Consider the following 15,528-nt stretch of genomic DNA (forward strand, 5'->3'; position numbering starts at 1 on the left):
GAGATTAGGTTTTATGGTTTCATTCTTTACAACTTGCATCGAAACTTCGTACACACTTGCCCCACAAGCTATTGAGGCAGACTTCCGAGGCTCAGAGAAAACCTGCTTTGTTTCTTCTGAGTTCACCACTGAGTGGACTAATTGAATCTTCTCGACCACCTCATGTTTTATGTGATTTTCCAAAAGCTAAGATTTAAAAATAAGAAAATAATAAATCCCATTGCACATGTATCCAGAGGCTGTTGCAGTCGGGATCGCGAGCGGCTCTGATGCGAACGGGGTGCTTGCAGTCTAGAATGCAAGCTGTCCTTGATGCAGGATGGAGCTGAGTTTGTCTAGGATCAGGAACGCCTTGGGGCTGGAGCTGATCAGGTGGACACGAGCTGGAACGGAGTCGCGAACGGATTAGGGTTCGTCGGTATCGTCGGGTTCGGATTATGGTTTTAAAGCAAATCGGCGCGCACTGTATCTGTGCGTGAGGGCGCGTCGGTGGTCAGATCGACAAGCGGTTTGCACTGAATGATTCGTCTCGGCAAGGGCTTCGATTTGATATCTTGATCGTTTTCTGGGTCCTCACGGTTTGGGAAAAAAGCCTCTTTGAAGTTTCGAGGCAGATTCCTTTTCGTTTTAGGGTTTTAGGGTTTTGTTGATTTGGTTTTAGGCTCAGGGTGTTAGAAGCTATCGCGCTGATAACGTGTTATAAACTTAAGGTTTAGGAATCTGTAAGTTGTGTGTATTATTACTCAATCATAAGGTGTCCTTATATATGAGAGTTATAAAGAGATAAAAGGAAATACATAAATATAGAAAGTGTAAGGAAAAGGAAATAGAGTTTCATTTTCTCTAAAGCCTAAGCCGCCTCTCTCTCCTCTTCATGCGGTCGCCTCTCTCTCTCTAGGGTTGGACCGTCTCTCTCTTAGTATTGGACCGGTTATAGACCGGGCCGGTTATGGATATAAATCATATGGTTTATAACAATTTCTCTTCTTTCTTCTTTTTTCTATTTCTGACTTTTTTGGTGATAAATTTTGTTGCTATAAGCCTATAAGTCTATAACTATTTATAAAAAGAAGAAAACGAAATGTATAGAATCGTTCGTACGTGTTTCCCCATCTTATCACTTTGTTTGAAGTATCGTCTTCTTCCCATTATTATTCGAACATCCTTTATATGTTAGTTAAAATGAACTGTTTTGCATGTTCCTCGTGCTAAAAATCAAAACAATTTCTTGGAAAACATCGAAATTTGAACTGATTAGCATAAAGTGTAAACCCCTGTTTTCAACTGTCACAGCTAAAACCAACCCATCACGAGAATGAATAACTATCAAATTAGAAGAACTTTGTTTTTTTTTTACTAAGGCTTCAAATTAGAAGAACTTATAACCTAAAATCGATCAGTGATATGTGAATTGGTCTATTTTTTTATATATATTAGCTAAAATTTATTTTTATATGGTACTTTATATGTAATATAATTTTTTGAGATGGTGGCTCTTTAAATCTTAGTTTCAAAATGTTTAGATAAAAATTGACGAAACAACTTTGGACTGAATTGGTTATGTATGGATTATACTGCGTGGATCACACTTTGATACCAAATTATGTTAGGTGAATTTTCAACTTAAAACTAATTGGTGTGGTCATCATTTATATATTCCTTTGATTTCGGGTTAATCCATATAACATTATTTGAGAAGTGATTTCACAATATAATTGTCCATGTCATATGAAGTGATTTCACTCATCAATTTCACTAAATAAATGTGACATGATGACATGACTTATGTCTAAATATGACATGAATAATTATATTTAATGATGATTTATATTTTTGGTAACACTTTTAGAATATGGTAGTAAATTATAATTCATCATTAAAGTAAATCTATTGGCATAAAATACTATAATAATAAAAATATAATAATATTTTACAAATTTCAAAACATTATTTATTTCTATTTTTATAATTATATAGTTTTTATTAAAAATATTTTATTTTTTCACAATTTTTTTATAATTTTTGTCGTAGTATCATTAGTTTATTTTTTATTTTTACAAATTTTAGAAAAAACTGTTTAGTTTTACGTTGATATTTTTATTAATTTAATACAATTTAATTTATAATATTTTAACCAAAAGAAATAGATATAATATGACAAAAAATAGATACAAAATTAATCTAATATTGTAATTTTAAATATATATACATATCTACTAGGTGATTTTCCCGTTCTCATGCACGGATATAAATATATACAAATATATATTATTAATATTAATATTATAATTTTATAATATATATATGATTTATTTTATATAACATTATATTATTTTAATAAGACATATAATTTGAATATATAATATCTATAGTCAATGTGGTTATTACTTTGGTATATTGAACTGTATTTAATTCTCCAAATTTAACAGTAGTATTTTTTTTGCTAATATAGATTAATGTTTTGATTAGTTTTTTTTTTTAAAATTTAGACTCTTGTCTTGGACTTAAAAATATTGATTGTTTAAATTACTCTTTTGTGGATAATATTAAATTACACATATTTCTTCAATTCGAAGTATAATTACTTTTGATTCTAGTTAAACTAAATTTGATTTTATTTATTTCATTAGTTCAGATTTTTATCTTAAATATATATTCCGTAAATTATTTTGTATAATTTGATATTTTTGGATTTATAAATTTTGAAAACTCATAGTTAAAAATTTAACAAAAGATGTAAAATTGAATAAACATCTGAATCGTATCAATTATAAAATATTTTTAGTTCATCAATGATATTTTAGTATATGTTATTTAAATTACCTTTTGTAAAAATCTAAAAAAAATGACTGACATAAATAAAATATTTAATTAATATATATATATTATGTTTTAAAGAGAGGTTATCTTTTTAACATCAAACTGTTTTTTGTGAACTTTATTTTTCATGAAATCACATTATATATAAAATTTATTTTCTTTCCTTTTTGTAAATAGTATTTTCGTTTTTTAATATATGAATATTTCCTTTTTATTATATATGTTATTTAGAAAAATGTAAAAAAGGAAACTAAAATTTTAAATTTAAATTGGAATAAATTATTTTCTTTTTTGTAAATATTATTTTCGTTTTTATTATATGAATATTTTATTTTTATTATATATGTTATTTAACAAAATATAAAAAGGAAACTAGAATTTAAATGGAATAAATTATTAAATATTTTTTAGTAATGGCAATTTGAAATAATAGTTTAATTCATTAATGGTACATTTGTAAATAACCGTCGTAAAATTTAACGTGAGTGCGACACCTAGGAAACTGACTTCTCAAATAATATTATAGAGATTCTTAAATATAATTTAAAATTATTTAGTTAAACTTTGTTTTATGTTCAATTAAATCAAAATATAAATTAAAATATTAGAAAAAATAATCAAATTTAAAATAATAATCAAATTTTATTTTTAATTATAATTTAATTTAAAATTTTTATTGTTGCACATGGTGCAGGAAAACACTTGGTGTATATGAAAACAGAAAGCAAATATTATTGACCTTTCCGTTGCATTATATTTACTATACATATTTTTTTCTTTTACTTGTCTTGTTCTCATTCAAGCTGATAGGTCAAAATAGATAGAACAAATCGGAAAAGTATACGATTTTCAGGCATCTCTACATCGAAATTCTCTATTATTTGAAGTATCCATCTAATAAATAATAATTCTATTTTTTTTCTCGTTCTAGAATAATTCATACGTCTTTTTTTGAAGAAAAGTAATGTCTTCTTCCCCTTAATTATTTGATCGTCCTTTAAATGTTAGTTAACATGAATGTTTTGCATGTTCCTCGTGCTAAAAAGTCGAAGTTTGAATTAAATAGCATAAAGTCTTTTTTTTTATGTAACACGAATAGTAAAGTCTAAACCCATATTTTCATCACTCACTGCTAAAAAAAGCAACCCACCACGTGAATGAATGAAATATTAATCTTTTTTTTCTACTGTCACAAGCAGTTTTAAGATCTTTTCTAAAAACATTAAGCTGTTTTGAATGGGAAATTGCTGTTTGACAAAAAAAAAAATAGAAAATTGCCAAAAATACCAGATTAATAGTATCAATTTTCATGTATACACTAGCCACTTTTATCCTCACTTTTAACGAAAAGTAAAAGACATTTATAACCTTAAAATTAATTATTCTAGACTTAGGGTTCAAAATTGAGGGGTGTGATAGATTTTTGGAATGTGAAATTTAGGATTCTAATAAATATATAAATAAATACTTTAAAAACTAGAAATTTTTTTAAAAAAAAGTTTCAAAAATAATTTTTCGATTTTCGAAAAAATAAATTCAAAAGAAAATTTATAAAAAAAATTTTGAATTTGAAAAAGCATAATTCGAAAACATAAAATATATATATATATATTTTTTAAATAATTATTTATTATATATATAGAGAACAAATGTATAAGCTACCTTGCACGGAAGTTTCATCGGACGTCCGCTTCCCGCTTCGGAACCGAAATCGGAATCGGAACCTTGTAAAACCTTACGGAATCTCGCTTCCAAAATATTCTTTTAAAAAAAACATGTTGGAAGCTTATGATTTCATTCCGTTTTGGAATCATGTTTCCATTCTTTAAAAAAATACAATGTCATATATATCAAAAAAAAAATATCATAGTTATTAATTTATATAAAATCCAAATTTTAATAGTAATAATGAATAGAGAAAATATAAATATATAAATATTAAAATTAATAATATAAATTATCTTTATGTATTGAGGTTCTTATTAAACATATATCATATATTCAAATATATTGTGTCAATTATTTATGAAGTATTAAAAATAATTAATATAATAATTTCCTTTAAACTTAATTTATGTGTATTTTCACAGTTTTAATATGAAATCATTTCAAAATTATTATAAATGAATAAATACTTTATTTTAAATTTATATCTTATAAAATTTTAGTCCTAATTTTTTTAAAAAAAATCTTATATTTTAATATGTATATATATAAACATATATATGGATATATGCTTCCGACACGTACCCTTCCTAATTTTTCAAAAAAAATCGCTTATGCGTTTTCATACGCTTCCGCTTCCACGTACCTGCTTCCGCTTCCACGTACCCGCTTCCGTTTCCATGTAACATAGAGTATAAGAGTCATTTGCCAATAGAGAAGGTATTTTTGAGGTATTTTTGAAAATGTTTTTTTTTGTGATGGTAAATATGAATAATAGTAGCAAGAAATTAATAAACATGAAAATTCCCGTTTTTGAATTTACTTGAAAGAATTCTTATAAATACCGATACATGTTTCTGATCTCTATAGCTCAACTCACTCAAACAAACAATCACAATCATGTCATCATTCCCATTGGTCTCTTTTCTCATTACTCTCCTGTTGGCTGCAGCTGTCTGCACCCACGGACAAGAATGGGTGAGGGACACCAACGGAAACAGAGTTCGAATCAATGATCAATACTTCATCCAACCAGCTGGCAATACCGGGAATAACGGAGGTGGCCTTGTCCCACTTGCTGCTAAAATTTCCCTTTGTCTACTTGGTATCACCCAAGCACTTCCGGGCGAACCGGGCGTGCAGGTTAGCTTCTCCTTTCCACCGACGTTGATCCCTCCCCTACCATTCTCCCCTGTCCGTACAAATTTCGGTATAACCATCGAGTTCAAGTCCAACGTCTGCAAGGACATCTCCAAGTTCTGGGAAGTCGATGGATCCTCACTGATTTCCGAAGAGCCTGCAATTCAAATCGGTGGTAACCCGCGGGAACGAAACAGCCGGTTTAAGATAGAGAAAGTGGGAGAAGAAGGAAGAACAAACATTTACAGATTTACCACTTCTGACGGAACCGTGGGAGCCATCCCAGGGCCCTTGGACAGTTCACAACTAGTTCTCACCAATGATGTGGCTAAGACCATATTTTTCAAATTCATCAAAGTTAATGCTGTTACTACGGATGTTACTTCTACTTCTCGTGTTGAGAAGTTAGGACTAAGGATGATTTTGTAATGTAAAAGCCAAAGACTCCGTCCATGGCCAAAAATAAGGGGTTGAGATTAATACCCGCACGTACGCATGCACGTACACTTTTTTCTACTGTAAGGATAAGTAAAATATAAGACCACCCCCAACGCGGGATGTTAACAGAATCCTTAGCATTAATCCTTAAGCTAAAGGGATTAAAAAAATCCGGCAAGCTAAGAAGGAGTCTTTAATTAAGGGGATTAAGGACCAAGTCCTTAATGTGCTGGCAATACGGGATTGGTTCGGGTTTAGGGTTGTCTTTCGTAAGGGGGGAGAATAATCTATCATTATCGCGACCACCTGAAAAAAAAAAAACTGAGGCGATAGAGAGGCGATAAGAGAGCGTCTTTGTTGAAGGTAAATCCGAGCTCTTTGTTCATTTTTTTTCCTTCTCGAGTTGATGCTTGTTGATTTCATCAGTTTTAAGGGTTCGATTGTGGGGTTTAAATAGATTTAGGGTTACTAATCGAATTGGGGATTTAAATCGAATTAGGGTTTTCGTCTGGGTTTGCTATTTTCTTCTTTTCGATTCGCTTGTTTGTTGTTATCGTCGCGATTAAAGGTTCGGGATTGAGTTCAAAATCGATTAAGGGTTTTCGTCTGGATTTGATAATTTTTTTTTTGAATGAAATTCGTCTGGGTTTGATTAATTGTGGATTTAGAATCGCTTATATGTTTGCAATGGTTACAATCCAGTGAATCTAAAATTTTTTTTCTTCTCGCAGGTTCTGAAATGGAGGAAGAACTGCGAGATATGAAAGCACGCAAAGGATTCCCAAACTGTGCCCCTGTGGATCAATCACGAAGGAATTCGTAGATGAAGAGGATACTTCATCTGCAAAGACTACCAGGTGTGAAGTGTTCTTGACATATATTTAAATTATATGCGATTATCGATCTTGTTCTTCCACATTTATTTGCTGTTTGACAAATATTATTTTGTTTTGGCAGAATGACGGGCTGCATTTCAGGCAACCATCGGTTATGGGTGTGCAACAAGAAGTTGAGAGGCTCAAAGTACGGGTTCACGAGCATGAGAAACTTCTGAGAGAGTGCGAGGCACTTAAGGTGAGTTTATATGTTATCAGTATCATAAATTGATAGTTGTTTGTACTATATTTCTAACCTATTGTTTGGTTTGTCTGATGTCTGTCCAGGCACAGGTGAGAATGCTGGTCAAGTGTGTGTCTGAACTTGAGAGAGTTCTGTGAGGTTAGTGCATAAACTTACCCGTCTTCTTTTCCTTGTTAGAACTCTTTAACTCTCTAGTTAAAACTTAGCAGTTTGAATTGAAACGGATAGGACTGTCGGTAACTTTGTAGTTTGAGAACAATTACTTTGCAGTTTGTACTTTCCAACTTTGTAGTTATAAATGCACACTAAACCACCATTAAATTGACCCTAACTGCATCTTGCAAACTAAAACTTCATTAAATTATCTCTAGTTGTTCTGATATGACAGTTTTCTACTAGGATTCAATGTAGAATCCCTTATTTAATCATCTCCGTTTCTAGTAGAGAATCACAGAGACTTCTTCCTAAATGTTAAACTCCTCTAGTTTTGTTAACCTCTTAGCGAGCCAAGGGTCAGTTGACCTTGACTCTTTAGAAACTCCTTTGTTTAGTACCCAATCTCCGCAAGAGTCAAGTGTGAAAGAAAGGAGAAAGTGGTCTGTGAAGGAGGATTTAATCCTTATTGGTGCTTGGCTCAACACCAGCAAAGATTCAATAGTGAGTACTGAACAAAAAGGTGGTGCCTTCTGGAAGAGGATTGTAGAGTACTACAACTCCAGTCCTCTCCTGATTGGGAAAGTGCCAAGAGAACTAGGGCAATGCAAGCAAAGATGGGCTAGGATCAATGATTTGGTCTGTAAGTTTGCTGGCTGCTACGAAATGGCACTGAGGGAGCAGAGAAGCGGGCAAAATGACCACGATATGATGAAGGCAGCCTTGGATATCTTCTACAGTGACCAGAACATGAAGTTCAACTTGGAACATGCGTGGAGGGAGCTTAGGCATGATGTGAAATGGTGCTCCACCTATCTGGAGAAGGACAATGATAAGCGCAAAACTGCGGATAATCCGGTTGCAGAACCAGAAGAAAGAGAGAGACCAATAGGGGTTAAGGCTGCTAAGGCTGCGGAGAAGAGGAAGAAAACTGGAAAAGAAGAAGAATTGGCGAAGCTAGAAGGATTGTTGGAGATGAAAAAGCAAATCTCGAAGCAAAGTTTGCTAGAAAGTTTGCTTGCAAAACCCGAGCCACTCTCTGAGATGGAATTAGCTCTCAAAATGAAACTTTTGTCTGAAATGTTGTCATGATTGATGGTTTGTTAGCTTTAGTGATGTTTGCATTAGAAGTTTGGAACTAGTGTTTACTTTACTAACTCATCTCCTATTCGTTTCAGGTGAAGTACAAGACCATGTGCCAGATGAAGACAAAAGATGGTGTCTCTTCCTTGTTCAGTCACAGGTAGTTTCTTTATTGTAGCTTGTATTTCCATGTGAACCAAGTCACGAGTTCTTTGTTTCTGTGTTGCTTTTGTATTTTCATGTGCACCAAGTCACGGGTGTCTGTTTCTTTGTTGCTTTGTATTTCCAAGTTGCCTTTATAAGTCAGTTTGTAGTGTTGGCTATGAGCTATTTCCTTTGCTCTTCTTGTACTCAGAACATGTAACGCTTTTTTTCAATCTTGTTATGAAATTTCTTTCCTCTTCTTCCACAGTTTGTAGTTGATCTATTCTACAATCTCTCAACATATCACGACATATCTTCCTCTTCTTCCATAGTTTGAAAAGAGTCAAGACTCAACTAGAAAAGGTAATATTGTTTGTTTGCTTGCATCCAAATGATAAGTGCATAAATATATTCTACTTTTTCTAATCTTAAATGAATTTTCTCAATTCTATAGTCTCATTTGTACAATTAAAATTCTCAATTATCATTCAGAAAAATAATAGAACCATCTTTGACATTCTTTTCGCTGATCCCAAATCAAAAGCTCAACGTAATACAACCATCTCTAATACATACAATACATACAATAGATGGCAGATGAAGTCGATCGAAGATTAAATGCGGCTTTGGATGAGGCTATCGATGAATATTTTGAAGATACATACAATAACATCGTGGAGAACCGAACAAAGAAACAGAAAAACGTGCATATGTCGAACGAAACCGCGAAGAGGGCCATAACCGTCTATGGAATGACTACTTCTGTGAAGATCCGACATTTCCGGCTCATTTATTCAGACGGTGTTTCCGCATGAACAAGGCAGTATTCATGCGTATTGTCGATCGCCTCTCAGAAAATGTTTCATTCTTTCAACAAAGAAGAGATGCTGTTGGAAGGTTAGGTCTATCTCCACTACAAAAGTGTACGGCAGCTCTTCGTATGCTTGCTTATGGCTGTGCGGCTGACGCCGTTGACGAATATCTCCGACTTGGTAAAAGCACAACACTTTCGTGTTTAAGCAATTTCACAGAAGGCGTAATACAGTTATTTGGAGATGAGTATCTAGGAAGACCCACTCCAGAGGATCTTCAACGACTACTCGATATTGGAGAGATACGCGGATTTCCTGGGATGATAGGAAGCATCGACTGTATGCATTGGGAGTGGAAAAATTTCCCAACCGCTTGGAAAGGACAATACACACGTGGATCAGGAAAGCCGACAATTGTCTTGGAGGATGTAGCTTCACAAGATCTTTGGATATGACACGCTTTTTTTGGTCCTCCAGGTACCTTAAACGATATTAACGTCCTCGATCGGTCCCCTGTTTTTGATGACATTTTACAAGGTCGAGCTCCAAGGGTACAGTACGTGGTCAACGGACACCAGTATGATTTGGCGTACTACCTCACGGACGGCATATATCCAAAATGGTCAATATTTATCCAATCTATCTCACTCCCTCAAGGTCCTAAAGCCGAGTTATTTTCTAAAGTTCAAGAAGCAACCCGAAAAGATGTGGAGCGTGCTTTTGGAGTATTGCAAGCTCGATTTGCAATAGTGAAAAACCCGGCTATTTTGTGAGACAAGAGACAAATAGGGATGGTTATGCGAACATGTATCATACTGCACAATATGATAGTAGAAAATGAACGCAATGGATACACTCAGTATGATATATCTGAGTTTGAAGAAGGAGACTCGAGTAGAAGTTCACAGGTGGATATGTCATATTCTACCGACATGCCTTCAAATCTCGGTAATATGCTTGGCGTACGGAGTCATGTTCGTGATAGGCATATACATGAACAATTGAATATGATTTGATTGAGAATATTTGGAACAAGTTTGGTAATGATGAAGATGTTTAATTATTATATGTTTACATTTAATCATTCAATAAATGAAAATTTTAAATTTAAATGTTTTACAAATTTAATAATTTTTAATTTCTAAGATTCAATTCAAAAAAATATATATATATATTTCTAAGAACTCCATAATACCATTGGACTTATAATTATGATTAGAGTCTTTAACTATTCAAAAAAAAAAAAAATTATTCTATTGCTACTCCAATGGTGTGCTCTAAGCTTTGTTCTCAAACATGAAATTCTATTTTCAATATCCTAATAAAATTTCTTTATTTTCAAGCATTCGTAAATCCTTGTATACACTTGTCATTTACCTTATAAAATTCTTGTGGTTAGGCATTCGCCTACCTAGTTTTTCTCCATGGGCCAGTAGAATTTATTTTTTGCCAACAGTAGAATACAGATAACTTGGTGCCTTGCACACCTCGTAGAGAAAAACTTCTTTTCTCTCTAGCGTCTCGTTTTTTGTGAAAACCCTTATTCCCCTGCAACCCTACAGCCCAACCATGGCTGCAAATCCCTTCCGGCCGCCACCCCATCTGCCTGACTTTGGCTTCCCCTCCTCCGACCCTAATCTGTCCCTCACCAAATTCCCCCCCTGCTCTCTCCATCCCCCGTGCTTCCTTTGTTCCAAATAAGTTTTCTTCATTGGGTTCTCCTTGGACTCTTCCTTCACTACCAACTGATTCCATTGTTTCTTCAGCACTGGTGGACCTGCTTCCGCAAGTCTCTTCTACTTCGGTTGAAGCCACGGCTCCTGAGTGCTCTACTTTGCCGCTAGTCCATTTATTTCAAACTCTCCTTCTAGTAAGGATAAAGATAGTTCCATGCTGGAAGCATCTGGTAACGCTCCAGTCAACCCCTGGACCCTATTTCCTTTCCTCCTCTATCGTCTCCTACCCACCTTCCTAGCAATGCTCAGCCGCCTATTCATCCTCCCACTAATTTGCAACCAAACCCCACTAGCCAACAATCCATCGCCTCTCCTCCTCTTCCTACCAACTGGGCAAAAAACCGAAAGAAATCTACTGATAAAACTCTCAAAAAAATTGCAGACTCCACTTTTACCCCTGAAGGCATCCCAAGGATTAAAATTCCAGACTCTGTCTTCAAAAAAGGAGCAAATCTACATCAAGACTTCATTTTGGGCGTTTTCCTCAGAAGTGTGTTAACTCACATTTGAGGATAGAGGAATGAAACTCGAAATTCATCTACGGCCTGAATCCAGATCTATATTGGTCAGGATTCCGAACTCAACCATAAGGAAAAAGATAGTGGAGCAAGAGCTTTGAAAACCAAAGCTTTGACCTTTTTGAATCCAACCATTATTATCTTGCCTGTATGCAACGAGTTTTCCAGGTTATGGGCAGTCGATGTTTCCTGCCATTATCATAGGTGGTGAACGGACGGCCCCAAATAGCTTGTTTAAGATAGAAGAAGCTACAGGAGCACATACTTACAAGTTGACCACCTCATCTGGAACCGTTGGAAACATCCCAGTGGCTTGGTTGAGTGCACCACAGCTAATTGTCACCAATGATGAGGCTAAGACCTTATTCGTCAAGTTCATATGAAGGTTGATGATGATGCTACTACTAAGGCTACTACTTAAACTTCACGTGTTGAGAAGTTAGGTCTAAGGATGTTCCCATTCTACTAGTCAAGAGATCATGTAATATTGTAAAACGCCTGAGATCTATGGCCATGAATAATGGGTTGAGATAATACCCGCATGCATGTATGTGAACTTGTCTTTACTTTCATAATAAATCAAATAAATTTGTGTTTCCGGCGCTTTATGAGACACTAGGGGAAGTCCGCGCTTTGCGCGGAATTTTGATATTTTGTCAAATATATTCTTAAGTTCGTTATTAAATTTATGGAATTTTGTTCATTTTTGGTTCGGACCAGATTTTCGTACGCTTCTTTTATGACTTGTGTAATTACAAATTTGTGTAGTAGAATTGTATTTTTTTTTTGTAATGTACAATTGAGGTCAGGCCCGGGCTTGAACCAAAACATTCGATACAAACGTATGGGGCCTACTATTTTTGTCAAAATTTTAGGGCCTATTTTTTTCAGTGTTATTACTTATAAATATATCAATTTGATAATTTGTTATCTCACAAGAAATATTAAATGGTTTGGCTATCTTGCCCATTGAAAAGGATATGATCAAGAACCTTGATTACGAAAGTTTGATGGAAATTTTGCAAGAAAAAATGCAAGAATATCTATATTTAAGAACTGATAAGTTTTTTAGTTTTGAGGATATTGTAATTTTTTATTATAAACTTTAGTTTTTTATCGACATATTTTTTATATATTATCTAGAGGCTTCAGTTTTGTATTTCGTATTGGACTATGAATATCTCAGAACCAGCAGCACTGATTGAGGTGTGGGTTTATTGCATAGTTTGCATTAGTCCACACTTTACAATTCTTAATTTTAACTCTTAAGTTGTAATCCGGCGTTGGCATTTGCTAAAATTCAAAAAAAAATATTTTCAAAATAGTATTCCCTAACCATGAGCTAACATATTTAGGTCAAACTATGAAACCAAATTTTATCATTTGTAATCCGGCGTTGGTATTTCTTAAATCTTGATTTTTTTTTACTTGTAGTATTAACATGTATCATACCGGTTTTCAGAGTTTCACCAATGACATAAAATCGTTTTCTTTTACACTATTACACTTCGTCAAAAAGCATTAGTCTGTTATTTTAATTCTCCATAAAATGATGCCTACATCTGATTCTAGCAACTGTAACGCTTGTTTTATTTAGTTTCGATCCAAGTTTATCCAATATTGTTTCCAGACCTGTATTCACTTCTACATAACATTATTATAGCGTAGGTAAATAGAACTTTTATACAAACATTTACATGCTATGTAGATATGCGCTATGCCATCGTCGGTGTTGTTATAAAAATACTTTTGTATTTCTCGAGTGTGATAAGCCTGCAAATTGCAGCTAGCACGTGTAAGTCGTTATACATGTGTGAGTTAATCATTAGTGGGTATATATATGTTGATGTTATTGTCGACTTAGCTTCGGCTACCGAATTTAATTAACAAATTTATACTTTTTATTTAGTTTTATTGCAAGTGTAGTGTAACCATACTAAACCAGATATAAAACAAAATATATTATTTATTCGCATATATTTTACAAACGTAATATACAAATACAATATTAATAACTATTATAGTATCATTTGTTACATATGCAGTTCCCATACCAAACTGAATATGACATCAAATTAATCAGAGTAGAAACTAAAACGATTTACAAATGGTTTCGCACTTCATTCAGTTTATCTATTAAATAGATAAAACCAAAAACCGTTAAATCCCAATAAAAACCGATAATACAAACCATAAAAGCTGTCACTTGACGGACAACAGCAGAAAAGACATCAACGACACTAAGATCATGATAAGGCATATGACATTCTACTAGTCAAGAGATCATGTAATATTGTAAAACGCCTGAGATCTATGGCCATGAATAATGGGTTGAGATAATACCCGCATGCATGTATGTGAACTTGTCTTTACTTTCATAATAAATCAAATAAATTTGTGTTTCCGGCGCTTTATGAGACACTAGGGGAAGTCCGCGCTTTGCGCGGAATTTTGATATTTTGTCAAATATATTCTTAAGTTCGTTATTAAATTTATGGAATTTTGTTCATTTTTGGTTCGGACCAGATTTTCGTACGCTTCTTTTATGACTTGTGTGATTACAAATTTGTGTAGTAGAATTGTATTTTTTTTTTGTAATGTACAATTGAGGTCAGGCCCGGGCTTGAACCAAAACATTCGATACAAACGTATGGGGCCTACTATTTTTGTCAAAATTTTAGGGCCTATTTTTTTCAGTGTTATTACTTATAAATATATCAATTTGATAATTTGTTATCTCACAAGAAATATTAAATGGTTTGGCTATCTTGCCCATTGAAAAGGATATGATCAAGAACCTTGATTACGAAAGTTTGATGGATAATTTTGCAGGAAAAAATGCAAGAAAATCTATATTTAAGAACTGATAAGTTTTTTTAGTTTTAAGGATATTGTAATTTTTTTATTATAAACTTTAGTTTTTTATCGACATATTTTTTATATATTATCTAGAGGCTTCAGTTTTGTATTTCGTATTGGACTATGAATATCTCAGAACCAGCAGCACTGATTGAGGTGTGGGTTTATTGCATAGTTTGCATTAGTCCACACTTTACAATTCTTAATTTTAACTCTTAAGTTGTAATCCGGCGTTGGCATTTGCTAAAATTCAAAAAAAATTATTTTCAAAATAGTATTCCCTAACCATGAGCTAACATATTTAGCTCAAACTATGAAACCAAATTTTACCATTTGTATTTCGGCGTTGGTATTTCTTAAATCTTGATTTTTTTTTACTTGTAGTATTAACATGTATCATACCGGTTTTCAGAGTTTCACCAATGACATAAAATCGTTTTCTTTTACACTATTACACTTCGTCAAAAAGCATTAGTCTGTTATTTTAATTCTCCATAAAATGATGCCTACATCTGATTCTAGCAACTGTAACGCTTGTTTTATTTAGTTTCTATCCAAGTTTATCCAATATTGTTTCCAGACCTGTATTCACTTCTACATAACATTATTATATAGTGTAGGTAAATAGAACTTTTATACAAACATTTAGATGCTATGTAGATATGCGCTATGCCATCGTCGGTGTTGTTATAAAAATACTTTTGTATTTCTCGAGTGTGATAAGCCTGCAAATTGCAGCTAGCACGTGTAAGTCGTTATACATGTGTGAGTTAATCATTAGTGGGTGTATATATATGTTGATGTTATTGTCGACTTAGCTTCGGCTACCGAATTTAATTAACAAATTTATACATTTTATTTAGTTTTTATTGCAAGTGTAGTGTAACCATACTAAACCAGATATAAAACAAAATATATTATTTATTCGCATATATTTTACAAACGTAATATACAAATACAATATTAATAACTATTATAGTATCATTTGTTACATATGCAGTTCCCATACCAAACTGAATATGACATCAAATTAATCAGAGTAGAAACTAAAACGATTTACAAATGGTTTCGCACTTCATT

General features: G+C 33.2%; 3 protein-coding genes across 3 annotated transcripts; all 3 read left to right on the forward strand.

Moving 5' to 3' along the window:
* Positions 1 to 5,338: 5,338 nt before the first annotated feature.
* On the forward strand, positions 5,339 to 6,194 carry LOC106319955. Its single transcript, XM_013758338.1, has one exon. It carries the CDS (start codon positions 5,386 to 5,388, stop codon positions 6,052 to 6,054), a length of 669 nt encoding a protein of 222 aa, XP_013613792.1. The 5' UTR covers positions 5,339 to 5,385; the 3' UTR covers positions 6,055 to 6,194.
* A 1,417-nt stretch (positions 6,195 to 7,611) lies between these two features.
* On the forward strand, positions 7,612 to 8,388 carry LOC106319962 (glutathione S-transferase T3-like). Its single transcript, XM_013758344.1, has one exon. The coding sequence runs from the start codon at positions 7,612 to 7,614 to the stop codon at positions 8,386 to 8,388; it is 777 nt and encodes a 258-aa protein (XP_013613798.1).
* Positions 8,389 to 9,352: 964 nt separating this feature from the next.
* On the forward strand, positions 9,353 to 11,972 carry LOC106319963. The gene is made up of 3 exons (XM_013758345.1): positions 9,353 to 9,674; positions 9,813 to 9,941; positions 11,758 to 11,972. Exons 1-3 carry the CDS (start codon positions 9,353 to 9,355, stop codon positions 11,970 to 11,972), a joined length of 666 nt encoding a protein of 221 aa, XP_013613799.1.
* Positions 11,973 to 15,528: the final 3,556 nt, after the last annotated feature.

This window comes from Brassica oleracea, unplaced genomic scaffold (assembly GCF_000695525.1).
Source record: "Brassica oleracea var. oleracea cultivar TO1000 unplaced genomic scaffold, BOL UnpScaffold00722, whole genome shotgun sequence".
NCBI classification, from domain to species: Eukaryota; Viridiplantae; Streptophyta; class Magnoliopsida; order Brassicales; family Brassicaceae; genus Brassica; species Brassica oleracea.

What these genes read in the sequence shown, in the direction of transcription:
- LOC106319962 (XM_013758344.1), top strand. Translation starts at nt 7,612, where the DNA reads ATGTTAAACTCCTCTAGTTTTGTTAACCTCTTAGCGAGCCAAGGGTCA.
- LOC106319963 (XM_013758345.1), top strand. Translation starts at nt 9,353, where the DNA reads ATGCGTATTGTCGATCGCCTCTCAGAAAATGTTTCATTCTTTCAACAA. An exon ending in GATGATAGGAAGCATCGACT is followed by an intron (nt 9,675 to 9,812) that starts GTATGCATTGGG and finishes TTGGTCCTCCAG; the next exon opens with GTACCTTAAACGATATTAAC. An exon ending in GGCGTACTACCTCACGGACG is followed by an intron (nt 9,942 to 11,757) that starts GCATATATCCAA and finishes CGAGTTTTCCAG; the next exon opens with GTTATGGGCAGTCGATGTTT.
- LOC106319955 (XM_013758338.1), top strand. Translation starts at nt 5,386, where the DNA reads ATGTCATCATTCCCATTGGTCTCTTTTCTCATTACTCTCCTGTTGGCT.